General features: G+C 42.8%; 1 protein-coding gene across 1 annotated transcript; it reads right to left on the reverse strand.

The window, feature by feature from the left end:
• Positions 1-1,988: 1,988 nt before the first annotated feature.
• Positions 1,989-24,256, reverse strand: C14H8orf88 (chromosome 14 C8orf88 homolog). Its single transcript, XM_064153987.1, has 6 exons — positions 24,186-24,256; positions 9,913-10,005; positions 8,954-9,024; positions 6,548-6,632; positions 3,644-3,750; positions 1,989-2,251 (listed from the first exon to the last, which is right to left on the reverse strand). Exons 2-6 carry the CDS (start codon positions 9,989-9,991, stop codon positions 2,213-2,215), a joined length of 381 nt encoding a protein of 126 aa, XP_064010057.1. The 5' UTR covers positions 9,992-10,005; positions 24,186-24,256; the 3' UTR covers positions 1,989-2,212.
• Positions 24,257-24,281: the final 25 nt, after the last annotated feature.

Genomic DNA, 24,281 nt, shown 5'->3' on the forward strand with positions numbered 1-24,281 from the left:
TCTCTGGAATAATTCAAAACCCACCTGGATGCCATTCTGTGCAACCTGCCCTAGGTGATCCTCCTATGGCAGGGGTGTTGGACTAGATCATCTTGAGAGGCCCTTTCCAACCCCTACCATTCTGCAACATCTGCCCTGCAGTACCCCCTCTGCACAGTCTCTACCCCTCCTCTCACAAGAGAGCCTGTCAGGCCACAGACATACTTCACAGCCTGTTTGCTTTGAACCCTCTGTCCTGCTCATCAGAAAACACTGTCATTAGATCACTAGCAGCTCACTGGAAAATCATTACAGAAACTGCTTATAGAGCAGAAATAGCCATGGAAGTGGAAATACTTTCTTCCCTAAGAACTCCTGCTGTTGTCCCCTCCATCTGAGCAGTAGGTGTGTCCTCCAGCCCAAGAATGAAAGGCAAGTGACTACTGTAATCTCACACCTGTGACAAGCTGACAAGCTCTAGATGCTAAATGACTGCTCTCTACACTCCTCTGCACTCCAAGGTTACAAACAGTACTTAAAAGTCATAGTCAGTACAAAATCTTCTTGTTTTTATTTCAACTCAACTAACACATTGCTGTATGTCATGAAAAGTGGTGAAATTAAGACTACAGTCAAGCCTCTTCATTGCAGTAAGGTACTATATTCCAGAAACCAGGACAAGGATGCAGCTCAAGATTAAAGAAGGTGTCACATTTTGGGTACCTATGTGTCACCAAGGCATCTTACCTCCTATAGTAATGGGGTTCTGAGGCAAATTAGTCATCTGAAAAAAGGCATCTAGTACATGGGGGATGCTCTGGGGCATCCCAAACGGTCTGCAGCTCGCAGGGAGAAGGACACAAGTTACCTAGGAGTTGTATGTCACTTGTGCCAGCCTCACACAGGTGTAGGTGTGTCCTGCACATCTCAGATGACCCCAGACACCTGCCTTTAGGACGCTGAATTAAATTCTTTGCCAATAAAGCTAAAGCAGCCTAGGTTCTCTACACAAATGTGGATGTCACATAGCTGCACACCTGAATTCAGGTGCTCACAAGAGAGACAAATTTCACCTTTATATCCTATAGTAACTCAGTACAAGCAAGTGCTTTCAATGCTGAAGTCCAAAGCTTTTCCATATTGACACCATCCAACTACAGATCTTAGAAGGCACCCAAACAGCCACATTACACTCACAAAAGACAGGTCAATGGAAGTTTAAAAGGTTTCCTCTCTATTCATACTCCTGAAGATCTGGCTGACCTTTATTGCTACACCAAATCATCAGTCTAGTGTACAGCCTGTCTTCTTTTGTCACTACTGATCTAGTGACAAAGGAAATACAGTGACATGTGACACTTTCTGCAGGGTAATTCCTTAAGTGAAAGCACTACACTGAGGTTTTGGACATTTTTCCTTTGCACTGGAAAACTCTGCTAAAATTGTTCTTTAAATAACCTGCTTTTGAACTTTGCCATTTAGGTGTCGGAGGAAGTTCTAGAAGGGTCATATGTCCTTTTAAGCATTATCTTCCTTTGTGTGTTTACCATCAAACACAGACACAGGATGAATCACACACAAGAAGAGGTTTGAAAAGTTTCACTTACCAGTTTTAAGAGCCACACACAGAAAATTGCCTTCATCACATGCAGAGCAAAAAGATCACACGATGCATTGGGTTGGGAGGGACCTTTAAAGGTCATCTCGTTCAACCCCGCTGCAGTAAGCTGAGACATCCTCAACTAGATCAGGTTGCCCAGAGCCACATCAAGCCTGGCCTTAGAAACCAAGTCAAGTGTTTGGGAAAAGAAAAAGGAAGAAAAGAACAATAAAACCCCCTACCAAACACACACAAAAGCTAGAGGAACACATACCTTAAGACACCTGAGATTTGACATAGCCATTATTACTGCTAAGAAAGGAAAATGCAAAGGGAAGGTAGCAAGCAAAACATCGCAGTCAAGTACTGGGTTTAAATCTATGGTCAAACACAGAAAATAAGGGCAAAATTCTCTCACAGCAAAATGTAGAATTATTTATTCTCACTGTAAATATAATCCCTAAGGTGGTAATACATATTAAAGCACTCAGCCCACTCCAGGAAGAAACAGCATTTCTGTAAGCTTCACGTGGTCCTGCTTTCACCTGCAGGCATTAAAGTGTCATCAAAAATCTTGGAAGATCTACATCATGTGTAGCTCCTTCATTGATCAAGTTCTCATCTTCCAAACTGTCACTTCTTACATATGTCAGTAAAAGGCTTTCTCTTTTCCTGCAAAACAAACAAACAAACAAACAAACATCACTGCAGTTAGGATTTCAATGAAATTTTCATCAGCCTGCTTATAACCTTTTCCTACTCCACGCACAGTTAGTAGTTTGGTTTTGTGAATCTTTATGATAAACTGGCATGTGCAAGTGGAGCCTTACACACATACAGCTAACATAAAGCAGTGGAAAGACTTGGAAAGCAGTCCTCAGAAACAGAGAGATACTCTTACTTCCAAGACTATATAACTGGCTACATTTATGACATCAGATCCTCCAGCCCCAAATCAATCTCTTAAAACACATGCAATCCATCTTGGCTTGCAGCAGTTTTTACTGTCCTCTTCCTCTACCTACATAATTTACAATTCAGCCATGTCTTTTGGAATTCTTCACCCACTGATTCCACTTCTACCTAAGAACATAACCAGATGACAGTGTATGTATTATTAGAATTTATCCTTTGAAACTCAGCCAACAGGAAGAGAGGTGGGGAAAAAGTTAGGAAATTCATTATTTGGACCCCCCCTATCTGCAGGCAAAGATGTACAAACAAGCTGTGGGAAGGCCAACTGTTACACACTAGTTCAACTTCCATTTTGCAAAGAATATACATCTAGAAAGTTTAAAACTATTCTCAAATTTTAGCCTACAGAATAGCCATAGTTCTCCAGGAAATGAATTCTCTTGCTAGAACTACACCCTGACAGTCTCAAAACCAGCCTAGGACGTAGCCCAATTTGATGTTCTAATGTTTATGCCCAAGGACGTCCTCACAGCCTTGGTGTGGGAACCACTAGGAGTTTTTTTTCCTCTTTGCACATGAAGTATAGCTCAAAGGCCCAAGTGGCACTTGTGCACATCCTTCAAGTTTATCTTTTACCTCTATTCATTCCTCCCCAACAACACAGACCAGAGATAACAGCAACACAAACCGCATCAGGCTAATTAACAGTTTTGAAGTGAACACTGATGCATGGACAACTCAATTAGACCTTCACCCAGCCACAAATGTTTCCAGATTGTACTTTTCTTTTAAAAAGACAGAGATGGAATTCACATAGAACACCAAACCTATGCACTGTGATTTCACTGTGGAAAGCTTTATGATTTCATACTGACTTTGCATTTGGAAACATACCTGATTTTTTTTTTCCTGAAAATGAAAGGGGAAAAAGAAGTCTTTTCCTTTCTATGGTACTTGCCATGGTAAAATGCCAAATACCAACTGGGGAAGTTAAGTACAAAAGCAACAGAGCTGAACTTGACAGACTGGTTTTGAAGGTTTTATCAATTTGGCAGGCTAGTTGGAAGAAAAAATGTTCCTCATCAAATGGGTTGTCAAAACCTCCAAGACTGATTTTATAGCTGCACTTAATATGAAAAATGCACTTACTGGCTTTTCAAGTACAACTGGATGGTCAGAAAGAAACTCTGGCTTCTTCTGAGAGAGAGAAACATTTGAAAGTTTCAGAAGGAAATCTCTGCTGTATTTGATCCTTTCTGTAAACACACAAAATTACTAAGTTCAGCATTGTGAGGACATTAAGGTTGGGAATTCAGAGAACTGAGTAGTTTATTTTATCAAAGGGTGGGAAGGCTGTATGTGGAATATTAAAACAACAGGAAGTTAAATCTTACCTTGCATCAGGACAATGTGTAGTGAACTACAAAGCATTTCACTTGAACAACACTAAACTGACAGTAAACGTGGAGAAGTATTCCATGCTAATAAGGGTTTGTTGTTTTCATACAAAATAACAAAACCAGGTGAATTGAGATTGGATGTTAGGAACAAGTTCTTTATCATGAGGGTGGTGGAGCACTGGAATAGGCTGCCCAGGGACATAATTGAGGCCCTATCCCTGGAGATACTCAAGGTCAGTCTTGACATGGCTCTGAGCAACTTGATCTAGTGGAGGATATCCCTGCTTTCTGCAGGGGAGTTGGACTAGATGACCTTTGGAGGTCCTCTCCAACCCAAACCATTCTATGAATCAAAACTTAAATTACAGACAAACTCCCTGTATCTTGTTCTAAATAACAGAAACACCACAAACTGGTGTTGAAAGCCCAGAAGAAAATCTGTTTAACTCACACCGAAGTAGCATATGTTTCCTTGGGACAGATAACAAAAACCTGAGTGTCTCTATCCTTGAAACTATTAAGTTCATGTTTTTCCAAGAGCTAAAAGTAATTATGAGATCTGCTGCATGTAAACTGTCAAATGGGGTAATACAAATTCAACAGTTTTCAGGGGTTTACACTACATCAGCAGTAATCAAGAGCTTTGCTTAGAATGTGCATATTACCATTTGAGTTTGTACTGCTATCTATTCCCTAGCATGACCTCAGATATTATATATCTACCATTATCAGTAATTTACAATAATCATCTTAAACAAGAGCAGAAACAAGAGGGATACATGAAGGAGGGACAAACTTTATCTCTGGTCCTTGGTTTATTTCTTTAGGAACGATGAGCCTCCTTGTAAGACTGTTGCAGAATCAGCTGAAGGACTACACTTTTTGCCTCCTGGGCTGTTGATAAGTGAAGCCACAAAGTAAGCTATGAATTGCTTTTGACCATATATGTTAGTAGTAACAGCTAAAATTCTGAGAAGGCATGAGGATAAATTTTAAAAGTAAAGTTTAAAGAACAGAAGCACACTTGCAAACTTACAGCTTTAGCTTTTTTTTTCACTTGCTTGACATGCAAAGAAGACAACTTCCCAAGGCCTTTGACAGAGTCCCACACAACATCATTCTCTCTGAATCGGAGAGTCCAGCTTTGATAGCTGGACGGGTCAGTGGGTGTAGAACTAAGTAACTGTAGAGACAGATAACTGAGGGCATATTACCACTGAACAGCTATCTAGAATTTAAGGGGCAGCTGGAGATAAAAATGGAGATCCAGTGGAAATTTCACAGTGTGATGGAAGAGAGTGGGTTAGAAAGATACTTATTTGTAGGCAGAAGCTGAACAACATGACCTCTGAAGTTGCCTTACTCTGAAGGAAAGGATTACATCAGCAAAGAAACCAAAAGCTCTTTGAAAACAAATGACGGAGTAAGTTTGACATTATAGACAAATATGAAGTAGACTCAGGTAGGAATCACAGAGCAATTAACCACTAAAAAACACCCAAAGTGCTGTCTTACATGAGAATGATCAGATGAGAAGCCATGGAAGATCCTGTAGAACATAACAGCCTCCACAGACTACAAGGAGAATCAATGAGAAAGGATCAGAAAGCCACCACCAATCAGACAGAACTTGAGAAGCCTGACATCAAACCAGATCCAAAGAACAGAAAATTATTCTACTTACCAAGATCAAGAATAAACAAATATGGGATATAGGGAATATTCACTTTCAAGTAAGTAATTTGAGTTCTAAGCACAACAGAATGAACCAAAGATCCAGAGATTACTCAAGGACTGGAGATTACTGACAGATTCTTGATGCCTGATTACAGGAAGACATTAACAAAACAAACTGAGTCAATAAACTGATGACCTAAACTGAATCATGGTCACAGTTCCTGTGAAACGTTCAAGAAAATATACTCAGGCAGAAAGCAGTGCAGAGGACTGTAAGAATGTTTGGAATCTGAGATTATCCCTTAATGGGGAAAAAAAAACCCCAAATTTTGGTTTACTTAAACTACCAACCCATGAGAAAAAAAAAATACGCTTTCTGAGCACCCAGTGACAGGAAACAGAGAAAGGAAAGCATAAGGAGCAAACCTTACAGACATGTTGACACATGAACAAACTGTCCAGGATTAATCACCAAAGAATTAAGTGATTTCTAATCATCAGAAAATCAGCATTTCAGAAGCACTTTAGTAAAAGTAGGAAGTTAAATTCTTAAACTGGCTGCAGGTAATAGTCTGTATGCTGTGACTGACCTCTGAAACAGGCTAAAGGATGAAATTCAAATCTGTACTTAGACACAGAAGCAACTTACACAAAAACAGGACTCTACATAGATAATTTTTTTAGTGCTCAGGGCTTGGGTTTTTTTCTTGTTTTGTTTTTTCTCCAGGAGAAACCAACAAACAAACAAAAAAGAGGTATACCCTTATAGGCAAGCAAGTCTACCAATGGAAGTTTTCCACCTCAGTTATAGCCAAGTTTTACACTTTCTTGAGTGTTATGTGAAAACCAGAAAGGCTTCATATTGCTCCCAAACTGTGGTATAGAAGGAAGTCAAACTCTCAGAAAAACCACACAGTTCAGCTGTCTTCAATCCAGAAAATACAATTCTGACACAGAACTCCATGCAGTATTTTACCTTTTTTTGCTTCTGATTCATGCTGGTTTGGTTGACAAGGCATCATAGCTTCAGATAAGTTCTCCACTTCAGTCATTTCAGATAACTAAACCAGGGAGAAAACAGTTAAACTTTCAATATATACTTTACAAAATTAAGTTAAGAAGCTTCTTTCCTTGAAGTATATTAAAACAAGGGTGTATGTTTTGGGGGTTCTTGGTTGAAAATAACAAATGCAGGGCAGTTTCAGTTAGCAATTTTGCTTTCACCAGTCACCAGGATTTTGAAGAATTAATACTTTCTGTGCACAAAGAAAACTTGAGTTCTGCTTGGTTTTTTTTCCATTCCTTAAACTGAATCACTGTCTTTTTTACAGCATAAGAACAGTCTGAAAAACAACTATCTTGCACAAAATAAGAATTAGGTCTGAAGCTATTTCTACCAGCTGATGCATCTCTTGACTTGAAAGATGAAGGTCCTGCAAAACAACTGCAGAATACTGGTAAAATGCCTGAGGAATCTGAATTTGAACCTCTAGGATGTTTGCTGCTCTTGCTTACATACAATAAAGGACAGAGCAGTATAGGACAGGACATTTGGGACAGCAACCTTTTTACACAGGATTTTACATTGCTATTGCTAGTTTTTAAGAACAAAAATATCACCTTCTTTTCACTTATCTCTACAGAACACAGACAGAAGCTGCTACACTGGGGAATAATAATAGCAGGAAGGTCTCTCCTTAAGACCCAAAGTGAGACACGGATTCTCTCACTTAGTAAAAGGTTTCAGCAGCAGCAAGAGACAACCTCTACACTGTCACACTGAATGCCTGGCAGCTGCCGAAGCCCTGAAGTTAGTGTTTTGGAAAAGCAGGAAAGCAGTTTACTCTTAATGCTTTATCTTGGTTCCCAAAAGGCTCCACAGGTTTGGTTGAGAAGCTTTAATCCCATCCTGAGACAGACTAGGTGAGAGGGGGTGGAGCAGAAAGACCTGAACATTTTGGGAAGCATTTGGTGAAAGCTGGAAAGACCCTAATTCCTGGAGAGAGACAGCAGTTAACACTTTGTACTCTAACTGCACCATCAGCTCTCACGGTGCCCTAACACCACAAATTGCAAACTGGCAAAGCAATTCTGGGATGTTATCCATCCTGCTCACACTTCCACTTTCTGTACTTGAAATTTAGTCATCTTCACCACATTTATCTAAAACTTCTGAGGGAAAAAGTCTGAAAAAATATAGACATTCCAGAGGATGAAGTTAACACAGAGCAATTGTAATTGTTTTGTGATGTTCAACTTCACTGCAAGTCTTAACTACCCAAAGGTTCTTTCCAAGTACAAACAAGGATTTAACTCATTCTTGGATCCACCAGAAAAGGATGTGCAAGATAAGGCAGGATTTATAGCAATGGGCCAGACAGTATCACTGCAGTATTTTCACATTTCTTCCTGCACTGTCTCCCATTACATCATCCTGCCAACTGCTTTATACTGACATGAGTTCCAGTATGCTTAGGTTTTGGTCCAACACTTGAGAATCACCTCTCCCAACAATACTCTTACACATAAGTCCATCTATAAAGAGTGGAATCCATCTATAAAGAATATCGCTCAAATAGGGCATGTGTTTCTGAAGCTCAGTATCATTTTACAATGGTAGTTAAGTAGTAGTAAATTGAAGCTGACACTGACTGATGGAGACACTCAAAGCCTTTCTCAGCTCAGCATCAACAAAAAAAAAATCAAATCCAGACTATGAAATATTATTATCCAGACTATGAAACATTATTAAGCTTTCCAGCTGGAACCCTACAAACGTCACTTTGCAGCAAACAGCTACAATTTCAACTTTGACAGACATATAATACTATGTCTAAATCTAGTTCTTTCTGGCAATAAAACACCAGAGTGCTTCTGTTTTTTTCTGAATGCTAAGGCCCACTTATTGCCTGGTCTAGCAGAGTCAATGAAATAGAGCTATGGAAGGCACTGGAACTGTTTAATTATCTACTTTTGTGAAGTTTGCTAGCTCAGGCTAATGTGTGCCTGTGCTACAAAATTAAAACAGAAATTAAAATATAATTATTTCTAATGTTGTCTTTTACATATATTAAGCAAAAGATGCAACACGTGCACTTGGAACTTTAAAATAGGTCTTAAATTCAGCAAAGAAAGACCATACAGACTTCTGTAAGACTCTTAAAGAAGTAACTCCTGGTTTTCAGTGCACACAACTATCAGAGAAAGGTATTCCTGAAACTCCTTCTTTTTAAACACTTCCAACAGTGACGGTTTACCACTTAAGGATTCAAGGACATTCCTCACTGGAAACAGAGTTTAATTCTGATTTGGTAACATAAGAGATCAGCTGATCTCCCATTGATAGCACAAGCGACTCTGTCGTCTACTATTCAGTACTCACCTGGTCAACTTCACTGGGCAAACACACTTCCGTACTGCTGGGCAGTTCAGTCGGAAAGTCCAAGCAGATGGCTGATGGTGGGGAGAGAAAACATTGAGAACAAATAAATAGACTCCACATTTTTACTTTGTCATAGCTGCCACAGGAACGTTACTGAACTCCAACTGTGAAGAGATTACACCGGCTCTAAACTTCTATTAGCCCATTTGCCAATTTCTTTCCCGAATTTCAGAGGACATGCAAATTTATCATGTCATTTAGCTACTGTGCAGATCATCACTGCTGGCACAGCTTCTCCAGCCACCAGAAACATCCAACTTAACAATAACAACAGTTGTAATCTTGAAGGCATGCAGAGATTTAAATCACAAAGAAAATATACACACCTGACAAATACTGACAGATGTTTTTCTTAGGCTTTGATTGTTTGTTTTAAACAAAGGGCAGCTCACAGAATCACAGAATATCAGGGACTGGCAGGGACATCAAAAGATCATCCAGTCCAACCCCCCTGCCAGAGCAGGATCACCTACAGTAGACCACACAGGAACACATGGAGGCAGGTTTTGAGTATCTCTAGAGGAGATTCCATGACCTCCCTGGGCAGTCTGTGCCAGTATTCCATCACTCTCACAGTGAAAAAATGACGGTAAGAATGGTATGGTGCAGTATACTGTACTTGAAATAAAGTCTAAACAATAGTCTGTATTACATTTCAGTATAAGGAGTCGACCACTCCAAAAATCCAAATTTAATAGGCAAGTCTGTTCCAGCTTTCTGAAGCCAGAATTTTAGATGGCAAACCAGAAGAACACCACCAAAGAGTTTGGTATAAAGCAAATGTAGTTTAAATTCAGCTTAGTCTAACCTATTACAAATCACTTTTTACAAAGTCCAAGTCACCTTACATGTCCTTGCTATCCCTTAAAAGCCACTGGAGCTTTGGCTGTGCCACTCACCTTGTTTCAAAGGCAGATGATGCACAGGTCGTGCTGGCTGAAGGGATTTACCAGTAAACGTCGTAGGTTTCTTTAACATTTTGAAGCGACAAGCTTTTAAAAAGCAGCAGAAATCAATACAGAACATTGAGTTTCACATACACATGTATGAGCAGAGCAGGCTACCACTTGTTAGTTGCATTTTAGTATCTGCCAGGGAGAAGCAGCAAGGCCTAACATAGAAGTTTGCTTAGATGGCAGAATACGCCAGATAAGATTTGCATTAAGACAGACTCACAACTTGCCTCTCATTTTTCTTTCCAATTAAGCTACCTAAGTTTCTTCTCAAAAAGACTTTTTTTTCCTCTGTATATTTGAAGAAAGGAGATGGGGATGTGCAATGGTAAAAACTGAACAGTTTTGTGCAGCCTCTACAGTCTGTTGGCTGCACAAGAATTACTTTGATATCTATTTATCTACATTAACCTGCTTAACTGGTTTTTTTTTAATGCCCACTTTGGTTAAACTAATACAGTTTTGAATCTTCCCACTCAGTTCAGCTGCCACAGAACCAACGAAAAATGCTAAGCTGCCAAAGTGGTGCTGGGCTGCCCAATCTCCCACTGTAAGCAAACCACTAGTTGTAAAATCTTTACTTGTAATATCTATACTTTAACTCTTCTCACTCCCATCTCCATTGCTGACTGGGAAATTTCATGATCTGAAGGAACTTCAGCTGCTTTTAGAGAAAAATAATAGCAGAAACAACAGGCAGCACAATAGTAATGGCACTGAAATTCTGGTTTCTCTAAGAGACTTAACAATACAATGGTGTAATTGCTATAATGACAACAAGGGTTAAAAGAAAATTATAGTCATAGTCATAGAATCATCCAGGTTGGAAGAGACCTCCAAGATCAGCCAGTCCAACCTAGCACCCAGCCCTAACCAATCAACTAGACCATGGCACTAAGTGCCTCATCCAGTCTTTTCTTGAAGACAAAAGCCAGACTTATAACTATAGAGATTATTATCCAATTCCAGCATGGTAAAGAGAAGCTAGGCTATCTAAAATATTCTATTTCAGCTGGTTTGTGCATTAAAAAACCCAACAAAAATAAACTTAAAAATCCTCTGACAATTTACTGTGTTATAATCTTCTGAACCTGTACACTTGGACTTCTAGTATACTCAAGTAACAGTTTTGCAACACAGCCAATCTAAACATCTTCAGGTCTAGAAACTAACTGGTAAATGGTTACTATTTGAATTAGATCGGTTGAGCCACATGTAGGGGAAAAAAACCAAACTACTTCTGCTCTGATTCCTTGGTTTTCCAATCTAAACATCTTCAGGTCTAGAAACTAACTGTTAAATGGTTGCTACCTGAATTAGATCAGTTGAGCCAGATGTAGGGAAAAAAAAACAAACCAAACTACTTCTGCTCTGATTCCTTGGTTTTCCAATCTAACCATCTTCAGGTCTAGAAACTAACTGGTAAATGGTTACTATCTGAATTAGATCAGTTGAGCCAGATGTAGGGAAAAAACCCAAACTACTTCTGCTCTGATTCCTTGGTTTTCCAATCTAAACATCTTCAGGTCTAGAAACTAACTGGTAAATGGTTGCTATCTGAATTAGATCAGTTGAGCCAGATGTAGGGAAAAAAAACCAAACCAAACTACTTCTGCTCTGATTCCTTGGTTTTCCAATCTAACCATCTTCAGGTCTAGAAACTAACTGGTAAATGGTTACTATCTGAATTAGATCAGTTGAGCCAGATGTAGGGAAAAAACCCAAACTACTTCTGCTCTGATTCCTTGGTTTTCCAATCTAAACATCTTCAGGTCTAGAAACTAACTGTTAAATGGTTGCTACCTGAATTAGATCAGTTGAGCCAGATGTAGGGAAAAAAAAAACCAAACTACTTCTGCTTTGATTCCTTGATTTTCCTACCTTTTAATCTTAAAAATGAAAGACTGAAAGCTGTAGTTGAAAAGTAACAATGAAAATTCCTGCCAGGGCGTGACCTGAGATGACTGCTATAGAAGATGCGTTTAATTCTATCCAAATTCAGACCACTTGTTTAAATCATGTTTATACTAGACACTAAATGTCTGCAGTGGGAAACTAAAAAGGCAAGTTTTCCTCCCTGCTCAGGGAGCAAATGTTATCCACGCCTTTTAAAAGCAAGAGAAGCTGTTCAAGAGGCTGGTTAGCTTCTAGAGCACAGCACTCATGATGATGAAAGCAAGATAGCTTCAGGTGATAGCACAACGAGACTTTGCCCCTCCGTGCCCACCCACCAAATTTCCCTGAGGAGGCAAAGAAACCATACAATCCCAAAGCAAGCAAACCAGAAGGGAACGCCAAAGAGGAGGGGAGTTTGGGCAGCAGTGAAAGCAAATGCAGTGTTGTAACAACTCCATTTCCTCCTCCTTTATGCTGAAAGAGCAGGCTAGAAAAGATCTCTTAGTTGTACAGCCCAACCTTCTGGATTCATACAGCATTCTATTTGACTAGCATCGAGAAGAGTGGAGAAAGATCAGCTTTTAACAGCTGACAAATAGACCATTTCCATGAGAGACTGATGTTGCTGGAGAACCTCCTGCAACCCAAGGCTTGCTCCTCACAAAGACCATGTTTCTTCTCACTGGTTACTCCAACCTGCCCACCAGAAAGCAAGCTTTCTGCAGTAGCAAACAGGATCGGCAGGACTTTTGTCAGCCCTTTTCTTTCTTCAAGCTCTTCAATGAATTGCACATTTACAATGAAAGTGGTAAAATACAGGAACAGGTTGCCCAGCGATGTGATTGAGGCCCTGTACCTGAAGACATTCAAAGTCAGACTGGAGCTGTTCAAGGCAGGATTGGACGTGGCACTTGGTGCCATGGTCTAGCCTTGAGAATTGTGGTAAAGGGTTGGACTTGATCTGTGAGGTCTCTTCCAACCCTGATAATACTGTGATACTGATACTGGATGTGACCCTGGGCAGCCTGATGTAGCTGGAGGTGTCCCGAGTGAGTGGACAAACTGGGGTTGGACAAGATGACCTTTGAGGGTCCCTTTCGACCCAGTGCAATCTGACACAGCAGGCAGCTTAAAAGGAACGAAAAGAAACGTTCCCCGGAAGACTCTTTCCAGACCCATTAAGGAAAATTAACACCTTTTTTCGTGAAGAATCCCCTGAGGCCAGCAGGCTATGAATGACCTGAAACTGACCACCCCCCCTAGCCCGCAGTGGCCGAGCACTGGTTCGCTCGGCACCCCTGAAGGCGACTACTCCCACAGACAAACAAAGCCTACCCCCTTCTGCGCGGCACCTAGCAGCCCTCGGCGGCCCCTTCCCCTTGCCACCCGGCTGCCCCTCCGACCCTCCTTCAGGCCGAGGGATCCCGAGCGCGGCAGCCCAAGCGCTAACCGCCGGCCCGGCCTGGACTTCGCGCCGCGGTACTGGCCGCGGCCGCCTGCAGCTAACGGTCGCGCCGCCAGCGGCTGGGGCGGGAATGGGACCGTCAGGCCTTCGAGGGCCCTCCTGTGTCAGGACGGAGGGAGAGTGGAAATGGCGGTGGTGGCGTTTGTATTCCTTGGAGCGACTCCTCCGTCCCTCCAGCTGTGGGGTCATGAGCCCTACAGCGGAATTGCTTTGGAAACAACCGTGAGGTCTCCACAACTCATCCAGAAAGAAAAGAGAAACCTCTCCAGGCCTGGGGAAGCTGCCAAGAGCGCAGCCCTCGCCTATCTGCCCAGCTGCAACAGCCAGCTACGTGGCTCTGGCAGAGCGCAGGATGGACACTGGTTTTTCATTCGTGCCAGCTGCCTCCCTGGCATGGTTTGGAAATGAAACCCTATTTGCCTTTCTTTCCTCACAGCATGCCATCAAACCCAGCCATGACAACGCCCCCCTGACAGCCACAGGGGCAGCACCACTCCCTGGTGCTTCTTTGCTAGGTAGTCACAACGCTTCTAGTAACATCATTCACCAAAAAAAAAAAAACCCAAATCCTTTTTTTTCCTTGATCATTTTGTTTGGTTTAGCATTCCATAGCACCTAGCAACTGCCTCCAGCTGTTCAGAGTCGATAGGTAACATCAAGCCTGTGACTGAGTTGGAGGGCAGAAGGGCTCTGCAGCAGGACCTTGACCGCCTGGACAGATGGGCAGAGTCCAAGGGGATGGGGTTCAATAGCTCCAAGTGCTGGTGCTGCACTTTGGCCACAACAACCCCATGCAGAGATGCAGGCTGGGGTCCGAGTGGCTGGAGAGCAGCCAGACAGAGAGGGATCTGGGGGTGCTGATTGATACCCACCTGAACATGAGCCAGCAGTGTGCCCAGGTGGCCAAGAGAGCCAGTGGCATCCTGGCCTGCATCAGGAATGGTGTGGCCAGCAGGAGCAGGGAGGTCATTCTGCCCCTGTACTCTGCACTGGTTAGACCACACCTTGAGTGCTGTGTTCAGTTCTGGGCCCCCCCAGTTTAGGAGGGACATTGAGATGCTTGAGCGTGTCCAGAGAAGGGCGACAAGGCTGGGGAGAGGCCTTGAGCACAGCCCTACGAGGAGAGGCTGAGGGAGCTGGGATTGGTTAGCCTGGAGAAGAGGAGGCTCAGGGGTGACCTTATTGCTGTCTACAACTACCTGAGGGGAGGTTGTGGCCAGGAGGAGGTTGCTCTCTTCTCTCAGGTGGCCAGCACCAGAACAAGAGGACACAGCCTCAGGCTATGCCAGGGGAAATTTAGGCTGGAGGTGAGGAGAAAGTTCTTCCCTGAGAGAGTCATTGGACACTGGAATGGGCTGCCTGGGGAGGTGGTGGAGTCGCCGTCCCTGGAGCTGTTCAAGGCAGGATTGGACGTGGCACTTGGTGCCATGGTCTAGCCTTGAGCTGTGTGGTAAAGGGTTGGACTTGATGATCTGTGAGGTCTCTTCCAACCTTGGTGATACTGTGACTGCGTTATGAAAACACCAAGAATTTAATCAGTAAGCACTTAATTATTAATATCCAGTGTTAAAATTTACATCCTGGACTACTGGATAGAAAGACTTTTTATTATTCCTTTCAATTTTATCTTATTCCACCAAGGATTTTGGTTTTTTTCTTTGCTGCCACCTCTGACCTTTGTTTTCCTTCAGCCAGGTGTGGAGAGATGAATACTTACCCTGCGATGGTTTGGGTGTTACCTGCCCCCTCATACTTAAGAAAATCACCCAGACTAGACTCAGCCAAGCTGGAAGTTAAAGAATGGAGCTTTGTGTTTACAGCTTAGCACAAGAGACAGGCAGATATTTACAGTAGATACAGGTATAGACAGAAATAGACAAGTTAAAAAGGTAATACAGGAACACAACAGCCCTCCCAGAAACCAGAGTCCCCAGGAGGGGCTCCCAACCACCCTTCCACCTTCTTTTCACCCCTCTACTTTATCCCAGACTTTGCCTTATGTGCAAGGTGAGTTTGGAGAATCAGCCAGGGGGATTAGAAAGCAAACAGCTTAGTTAGACAGTGAGTTAGGGAGAGAAGGGACAAGTGCATGCAGCCAGAGTCCAAGAGCAACTCCCTTATCTGTATTTATGTTCTTGTTTTTATCCATCTCAGCAAGCCTATGAGTGCAGTAGGCATCACCATTGTTTCCTTTTCACAGCCTATAATCTAATTCTTCTCACCAAAATATCCCAGCTAGGCTCAAACTAGCACATACCCTGAAACAAAGACTAATATATCACCATGGTTTAACCCCACTTGGCAACTCAGCATCATGAAGCTGCTCACTCACCCCTCACCACTCCTAATGGGATGGAGAAGAGAGCTGGAGAAACCAGTACAACTTGTGAAGTTTATATAAGAATAATTTAGTAAGTAAAATAAAATGCAATGCAATAATAGCCATAATAAATTCTAGTGATTGCAATACTAACAATAACAGTAATTAGAATGAATATAACAAAAGGAGATAGAAATAAAACCCCAGGCAGACAATTGCTCACTACCCACTGACTGGTGTCTAAGCAGCAATACACCTCTCCCAGCCAGCTCCTCCAGTTTCTGTACTATGGTATGAAATATTCCTCCAGCTGTCCTGGCCATGTTTCTTCCCAGCTTCTTGTGCACCTGCTCACTGGCAGAGCATGGGAAACTGAACAGTGCTTAAACAACTAAAATGTCAGTCTGTTATCAATATTATTCTCATACTAAGTCCAAAACACAACACTGTGCCAGCTACAAGGAAGATAATTAATTCTACCCTAGCTGAAAGCAGAACATACGTTGATCATAGAATAAGAGAAACAAGGTTTTAAAAGACCTTTAAGATCGTTGAGTCCAAACATAACCACTAAACTATATCCTGAAGCACCACCTCTGGAACACCTCCAGGGATGGAGACATCACTACCTCTATGGGCAGTCTGTTCCAACACCTCACCACTCTCTCAGTAAAGATTTTCTTCCAAATGTCCAACCTCATCCTCTCCTGTCACAACTTAAGCCCATTTCCTCTCATCTTATCAGTAGTTATTTGGGAGAAGGGACCAACAGCAGCCTCACTTCAACCTCCTTTCAGGTAGTTGTAGAGAGCAGTAAGATCTTTCCTTAGCCTTGTCTTCTCCAGACTAAGTGACCCCAGCTCTCTCCACTGCTCCTCATATGATGCCCTTCAAAGCCCCTCACTGCTCATCTCTGGACAATCTTCAGGACCTCAACGTCTTTCATGCTCCAACAGCCTTCTCTCATAACACATCATCTGTCAGTTTCCTGAGCTGTTTGCACCTGATGCACTGTCACCTTGTTTCTGCAGATACTGCTGCATACTCACATCTGCATACTCCCCAACCCACTTGGTGCCACTTAAAATCTGGCTCGAAGTACCTTCTCCTGAGTTAATTTGTACTCAGACATATCAGGTTTCTTCTGACCCATCATTTATTCTCACAAGATTCTCATGTGAAACAGTTACACCCCATTTTCATGTCAACCTTTTCCAATAGCCAAATCAGACTAATTCTCACTAGGCTGCTCCTTTTAATATAGAAGGGAAAGAGAAGGGGCAGGAGCAGAAATAGGGCAAGAGAAAAGATATAGAGTGTGCCTGATACTTTGAAAGCTTGTTGCTTCTGGGCCTGCTGGGAAGATGGGAATATTAGGGCTGGTAATGGCAGTTCTTTGAGGCACTGGCTGTCTCAGCAGGGATAGTTATCACCTCCCACGCTGCCACCCCCGAGTTGGCAATGCCAACAGCAGCAGTGAGGCCAGTTCTCCTGCGGGCTGGCTTAAGCAGAGGGAGCACTGGACTGCAGCCACTTCACAGATCTCAACAACCTGCTGTCTTAAGCAACTTTGCTTATGCCTAGAAGGAATCCTGCTTCTGACTGTAGGAAATGAAACATAAGCTAGTGGTTTTTTTTCCGCTTCAACAATTGCCTCCCAGTTTGCCTGGTGCTAGTAATTACCCTGCTGGAAACTTCTGCTTCATTTGCTACTGTGTGTGTTCTTACATTGCTTGATGATAATCTCATGTTCTTTCAGACACCTGATATGAACAATAACTAATTAGAAGAGCCAATGACAGGCCTAGCCAAGAGAGATTATACACAGCAAAATGTTCAAGGCTTTATTGCCAGCCAAACTTGGTGAATTAATCAGAGAGATTCATTCCTTTCTTTTTTCTTTGATATAGTGCTTGTGCTCCTAAGGCAGAAAGCCACCCAGTTGTAGTTACTCCCTCTCCTGGGTTAGGGTGGATCCCTCCCCCAGTAGACTAAATTCACTACAACACAGATTTCTGGAAAGTCAGGGGAAAATGAAATTGTATTTCTTATAGTTTAAATACAGCATCATAAGGAGAGTAAACTACTACAGGAACAGAATAACCTTAAGGAAGATGGGGAAGGGGTCAAGCCGTGGCGAAGAAGCAAAAACAGCAGCAGCCAAAACAGTGGTGGTGGTGGTGGGAAGACAGCAGCAGGTGCAGCAGAAGCAGCAAGGGGCAGGTCCAAGCTGTGCTTCCAGACACAAAGCTCTTGATGCTCCAGTGAAATTATATTAGCTTATCCATTGTTGCCATTATATGACCTGTCCCTACAATATTCACTTCTCCACTCAGAGCTTCCACCTCTAAGTTTCTCTGTTCTGAATTCTTTTCATGTCTGAGCTAGAAATCCAGCTCAAATGGCCACACTCTCTTTACTAGATATGTTTCAGGAGAACATGAAAGATTTATGAAAGACAATATCAATGTTGGCCATGTAATTTAGATGTGCACTTGCACTTCTCAATGAGCATGTAATTGTAAGTGCATGTGATTTTAGTTTGGTAATGGATGGCACTGGATGGCAAAGTAATGGCTCTGTGCTGAAATGAAAGGACTCTTGGGTCAGCCTGGGGGCAGACTTGTAGATGCAAGTTTAATAAGGCATTTTCACTGTAATTTGTCAATCACTTGTGCAGTCAAATGTAATCAGCCTATTTGCCTGTGATTTATTTAGTAGTGCTCTTATGGGAGGCTTTTTTTTCCCTCCCTAAAGCCACCTTGGAAGCAATTTCATGACAAAGCAAAAAAAGAAGTCAGTGTTATCTGCTTGATTAGTCAGCTAATATAACACTTAGAGACAAGATTATACATCTAAGTATATATGTAGGTGAATATTTCAGTTGTGCATTTATGAAGTGGCTGCTCCAGGTAAACCAGTGACTTGTCCTTTGCTGGCAGCCCAGAGAAAGCTTTGCCTGTTCCTCCAGCTGAACTATGCCTATAAATATCTGAGGGGTGGCTGTCAAGTGGATGTGGCCAATCTCATTACTGTGCCCCACTGAAAAAAGAGAAATAACAATGGATATGAGCTTGATCATAGAAGGTTTCACCTCACCATGAGGAGAAACTTCTTTACAATGAGGGTGATGAAGCACTGGACCAGGCTGCCCAGTCTGTTTTTGTAGCAGAGGTGCTCCAGCCCCCTGATCATTTTCATGGCCCTTCTCTGCACTCACTCCAAAATCTTCCTATATGCTGGAGTTAGCCTCTCAGTTTCAACAGAAACTTCAAGAGAAATCAGCTCATGCTCCAAGAGAATGCAGAATTTTCCTTTCCAGTCATGGGTTTAGTTCTTACACTGAGATTGTTGTTGCAGCTTTTAATACCAGCAGTTATGTGTAGTGTCTTATGACTAAGACATTGCTACCTTTCGATTCAGATTAAATCAGCGTGATTCAGCAAATGCCACCAAAACCTGTGCTGCTAAAGAGACAGTAAAATGGAGCTGGAATGGACCAAGAGCATAACAGAGGGGAAAACAATACAAGTTTGGAGTGTGACATAAGTAAACACACATTGGCTGTGCAAAAGAAAAATGACACACATTGAAACTATGCATTTATGTTTTCCTGGACTGAGATAATCATCTGTTCAGGACGCTGCTGGGAGTGAAAGTGGTTATCAAAGCAGGTGGTAACTTGAGGGTACATGCTGAACAGGAAAGGTGATTTCAGGATGAGAAAACTCTCCTGTGTTCAGAAGTGTCTATGTACATGTGAGAGTAAGAATCACCTGAATAAAAATGGATCCTTTGTCCCAAAATAAAGGGAAAGACTCAGCTTATCAGGCTCACTTCATTATTTTCCTAAACTAGAAAAGAATTTGAACTATAAAAGAATTGCTACTTGATACTGAGCACACTGTTCTGCAGTTACTTTGACCCTGGCTTCAGCTCTTAGGGATCCTGTGTGATCTGGTGCTGGTGATCCTGCACTGAAAGGGGGTTGGACTAGATGATCTTTTGAGGTCCCTTCCAGACTTTTAAGTATACCATGGTAACTCAACATTGGGTGTGTTGTGCATTATGGTCCCTGTAGGCATATTCAGACACAAAAGAGAAGGCTCTGAGGAGTCCTTACGGTGGATTTCCAGCATCTGAAGAGGGCCTACAAGAAAGATGGTGAGGGACTTTTAAGGGCGTCAGGTACTGATAGGACTAAGGGGAATGGATCCAAGCTAGAGGAGGGGAGATTCAGAGTGGATGTTAGGAAGAAGTTCTTAACCACAGGAGTCGTGAGACACTGGAACAAGTTGCCCAGGAAGGTGGTGGAAACCCCATTCCTGGAAGTGTTTAAGGCCATGCTGGATGAGGCTCTAGAAGGCCTGATCTAGTGTGAGGTGTTCCTGCCCATGGCAGGGGAGTTGGAACTAGATGATCCTTGAGATCCCTTCCAACCCTGACTGATCCTGTTATACTGTAAATGAAGAATCCATTGTCATGCACCCTGCAAAGTCAGATTTGCCTTTTCACCTTGAAATATATTATTGTGAAATTACTAAATGCAAATCACCAAATACTGGAATGGAATCATCCTGACCTCTTTTAGCTTCTTCTAAAGGTGAGGTATGGCTGATTTCTAAGGAACCAGAATAAAGCTTTTTACTTACAGTACCACTGAAATCTTACTTTCAAGAGAAAGAGATTAATATTTCTATAGCTTTTAAGTTAGTATCAGCCTTAAGTCAGCTCACCCTGGGCTCAGCAGTAGCGTCCACTTCTGGTAGTGAACATTTCTGTGTCCTGTGTGGGAGGGTATCAGGGTTTGAGATGCTTTGTACATCAGATGTGCTTTGCAGCCCTTTCTGTCTTTGCACCTGTCAAGATACTGTAAGACAGAGAATGCTTCATGGAATGTCCAGCAGACATGGTGGTGGTGGAGTAGGACAGGGAGAATTGCAGCCTCTTTTCAGTTCACACTCCCTGTTCCCTCTGGAAGCAGGACAAGGAAGAGGTATGGGCAGAGCCTCAATCTTGCCCTAAAACAGTCTGGAGCATGCACCTACCTACAGCCTGGAGATGAACTGGCTGTTCTGGCTGTTACTGGAGGCTGTGGATATGTAAGCAAGCCATTCTCTGCTTTGCTTTGTGGAACTGCCATTTCTTGCCATGCTAACTAGCATGAGAGAACCAAGAGGGTGCAGTGAAGTGATCTGAGAAATAGCAGTTAAGAGGAATGCAGGCACAAGTCTAGCACTGGCAGTTTCTCCTGTGCACTCAGTGCCTGACTTTCCTCTGCCAGAAAGAGCAGTTTGATAGAGTGGAGTGAAAGAACTTCTGCCTGAGCAAGGGCTCCTTGCAGTAGCAGCTTCATGCCAGGAGCAGGAAGGCTCTGGCAAGCGAAGGCTTGCACTGGCATGCACCAAGGGAAAGCTAATGCACTGTGGGCCTTGGCTTGGCATTGTCTGCTGGAAATTACCCTGCTCAAACAGAAATTGTGCCATTTATGCTCCAGTACACTCATCCTTTACTTTCAGTGATCTGAGCTTGCCACCTCTCATCAAGCTTCAGCTCTTTACCTGACCTGGGACTGCAGACTGGGCTAGCCAAGGCCTATTTTCTCACCCAGGTGGTCTGGATCTAATCTTGCATTTTACTGAGTGTCTTAAACACTGGCAAAGGTAGGGAAAAAGCAAAGGTCACCAAACAGCAAATGAGGATAAGGAACAGGAGCAGGCCACAAACAAAAGACTTAATGCTGTCATTAACCAAACACAGGATGAATTAAAACCCACAAACAAAACCACACAGTCCCAGCACAAACAATCCTCACAAGCTCTATTTTGGAACTGAAAGTCCTACAAGCAACCTGAGAATTAAAATTAATTTGACTTTTTGAATGTCTCTTTTCTCAGTCTATGAATTGGGAAAGCATTCACCACCTGCAAAGTGAACAGTTGCATTCTGACATTACAGAATCATAGAGTCAAGAGACCTCCAAGATCATCTAGTCCAACCTAGCACCCAGCCCTATCCAGTCAACCAGACCATGGCAGCCTTGTCTTCAGCACCTCCAGGGACAGTGACTCCATCACCTCCCTGGGCAGCCCATTCCAATGCCAATCACTCTCTCTGCCAACAACTTCCTCCTAACATCCAGCCTAGACCTCCCCTGGCACAACTTGAGACTGTGTCCCCTTGTTCTGTTGCTGGGTGCCTGGCAGAAGATACCAACCCCACCTGGCTGCAGCCTCCCTTCAGGTAGTTGTAGACAGCAATGAGCTCTGCCCTGAGCCTCCTTTTCTGCAGGCTGCACACCCCCAGCTCCCTCAGCCTCTCCTCACAGGGCTGTGCTCCAGGCCCCTCACAGCTTTGTCGCCCTCTTGTGGACACCTTCCAGCACCTCAACATCTCTCTGCAATGGAGGAGCCCAGAACTCAAGGGGTGGCCTGAGCAGTGCTGAGCACAGGGGCAGAATAACCTCCCTTGTCCCACTGGCCACACTGTTCCCAATCCAGGCCAGGATTCCATTGGCTCCAGGCTAAACAACTCCAGCTCCCTCAGCGTCTCCTCACAGAGAGTAAGCTTGAGGATAAGCACAGAACATAGCCCCAGAGAGGCAGAAAAACTAAAGGACTTTCAATTTCTCTTACCAGAACAAAAAGGAAACATCAAAAACCCCCAAACCCATCAGATCAAGTTCTCATTTCTGTGTAGGAAATGCTCTTTGTTCACCAGTCTCTTCCATGAGCATGCCTCACAGAGGCTTTTGGCCACACACAGTAGTTGCAGGTAGTTCTTTTGGCTTTATTTATGACTCTTAACTTCCTGGGGCTTTAAAAGTATTACACAAATAACATGTCTTGGTCAGAAACCAACTTGCTACCAGTACATCTTATCTCTCTGTTTTGTATTACTCTGCCCCAGCTTATATTGCAAGGGTTTGGTGGTGGTTTTTTAAATAGTAAGTATGGGTGACAAAGGTTTTTAGCAAAAGCTTTAATTTAGATTTAGTGTTTGACATAAAAGTGTAGTCAAAGCAATGTGCAAACACAATAAAAGTCTTTGTATGCAAGATGCATCAAGAAATGACATTTTTCCTCAAAGGCTGTAAATAAAAAAGGGGGTTTTAGGCAAGGGTTTTGCTTTTCATGCTTTCAGCTGCCACTGCCACTTAAACCCAAGCTTTATGAGAAACCTATACTTTTCTGGAAGAGTCTTTTCAAGAGCATATTAATTGCAGTGTAATCATTTACTTACAGCTTAGGAAGAAGTTCTTCAGTGCAAGGGGTGGTGAGACTCTGGAATAGGTTGCCCAGGAGGCTGTGGATGCTTCCTCCTGGGGGTGCTCAAAGCCTTGAGCAGCTGAGTCTTGTTGAGAGGCTTCCCTGCCCATGGCGAGGAGGTTGGAGTAAATGATCTCTGAGGTCCTTGTCAGCCTAAGCCATTCTATGATGATCAATCAACACATATGACTTGTTTTCAGATTTAATTAGCTTTTAATTAAGCACAAAAGCATTTAGGTAGCTGATGCTTTGGAGGGAGTCTTCTCAGCTCTTCTCTCCAGAAGTCTGTGCATAAGGTATCAGTTTCCATGACAAATCATCCTGTGAGCTGCTGCAACCCTCAAAGAGAGAGGGTTTGAAGTTTAAACATGTCCTACTCTGAACATTAAGCATGTGTTGCCCTGGGCCAGGAAGATGTTGTCTCTGATTCCACTTGTCTCAGTTCTACTTTAAATTTCCCAGAGACTCAAATATAGGTAATAGAACCAATAACAATTTATAGGATGCCTTCCCCCCTCCCCCCCTTTTTCAGAGAAGAGGAATTAGATGTAGAGAGGTAGGTAAAACACACCCAAATAAATAGTCTCACTTTGACTTGGAAGTTAAAAGAGAAAACATTAACAATGAAAGGTATTTGAGGTAGGGGAATTACAAAAAAGGTACAGGTGTGCTAGTTTGAGCCTAGCTAGACTGTTCTGGTGAGAACAACTAGATTACAGGCTGTGAAAGGAAAACAAGGCTGATGTCTACCTCACCCATAGGCTTGCTGAGAGATATAAGAACAAGAATCCAAACATAGATAAGTCAATTCTGCTGGGGAGCTCTGAGAAGCATTTTTCTTTCTCTCTGTAGCCTCTCTGCCATTTCTCTGATTAATCCACTTTGCTTCCTAACCCCCTGGCCGAACCTCCATTCTTCCTTGGGACTGGGGTAAGGTTGAGAGGTAGTGGGGAGAAGGTAGAAGAAGTGAGGTTGGGAGCCCCTCCTGGGGACTCAGGTTTCTGGGAGGGCTGTTGTGTTTCTGTATTACCTTTTACCTTGTCTATTTCTGTATGTAACTGCATATACTGTAAATGTCTGCTTCTATATTGTGCTAAGCTGTAAATATAAGCTTCAGTCAATTTCCAGAGCTGGCTGAGTCTAGTCTGGGTGATTTCCAAAGTGTGTGTGGGGGCAGGTAACACCCAAACCATCACAATAGGGAAGAGAAAACAAGGTTTAATATATATATATATATATATAAACAGATAGATGGCAATAGGTTTTCCACCTCGTGCACTGATGGCTACATGGTAAAAAAAAGAGTAGCAGGAACAGGAAGGTGATGCTGCTGTCAGGTGATGCTGTCAAGCAGGGAGGCAGAGCA

The sequence above is a fragment of the Pogoniulus pusillus genome, chromosome 14 (genome assembly GCF_015220805.1).
Source record: "Pogoniulus pusillus isolate bPogPus1 chromosome 14, bPogPus1.pri, whole genome shotgun sequence".
Lineage (NCBI taxonomy): Eukaryota > Metazoa > Chordata > Aves > Piciformes > Lybiidae > Pogoniulus > Pogoniulus pusillus.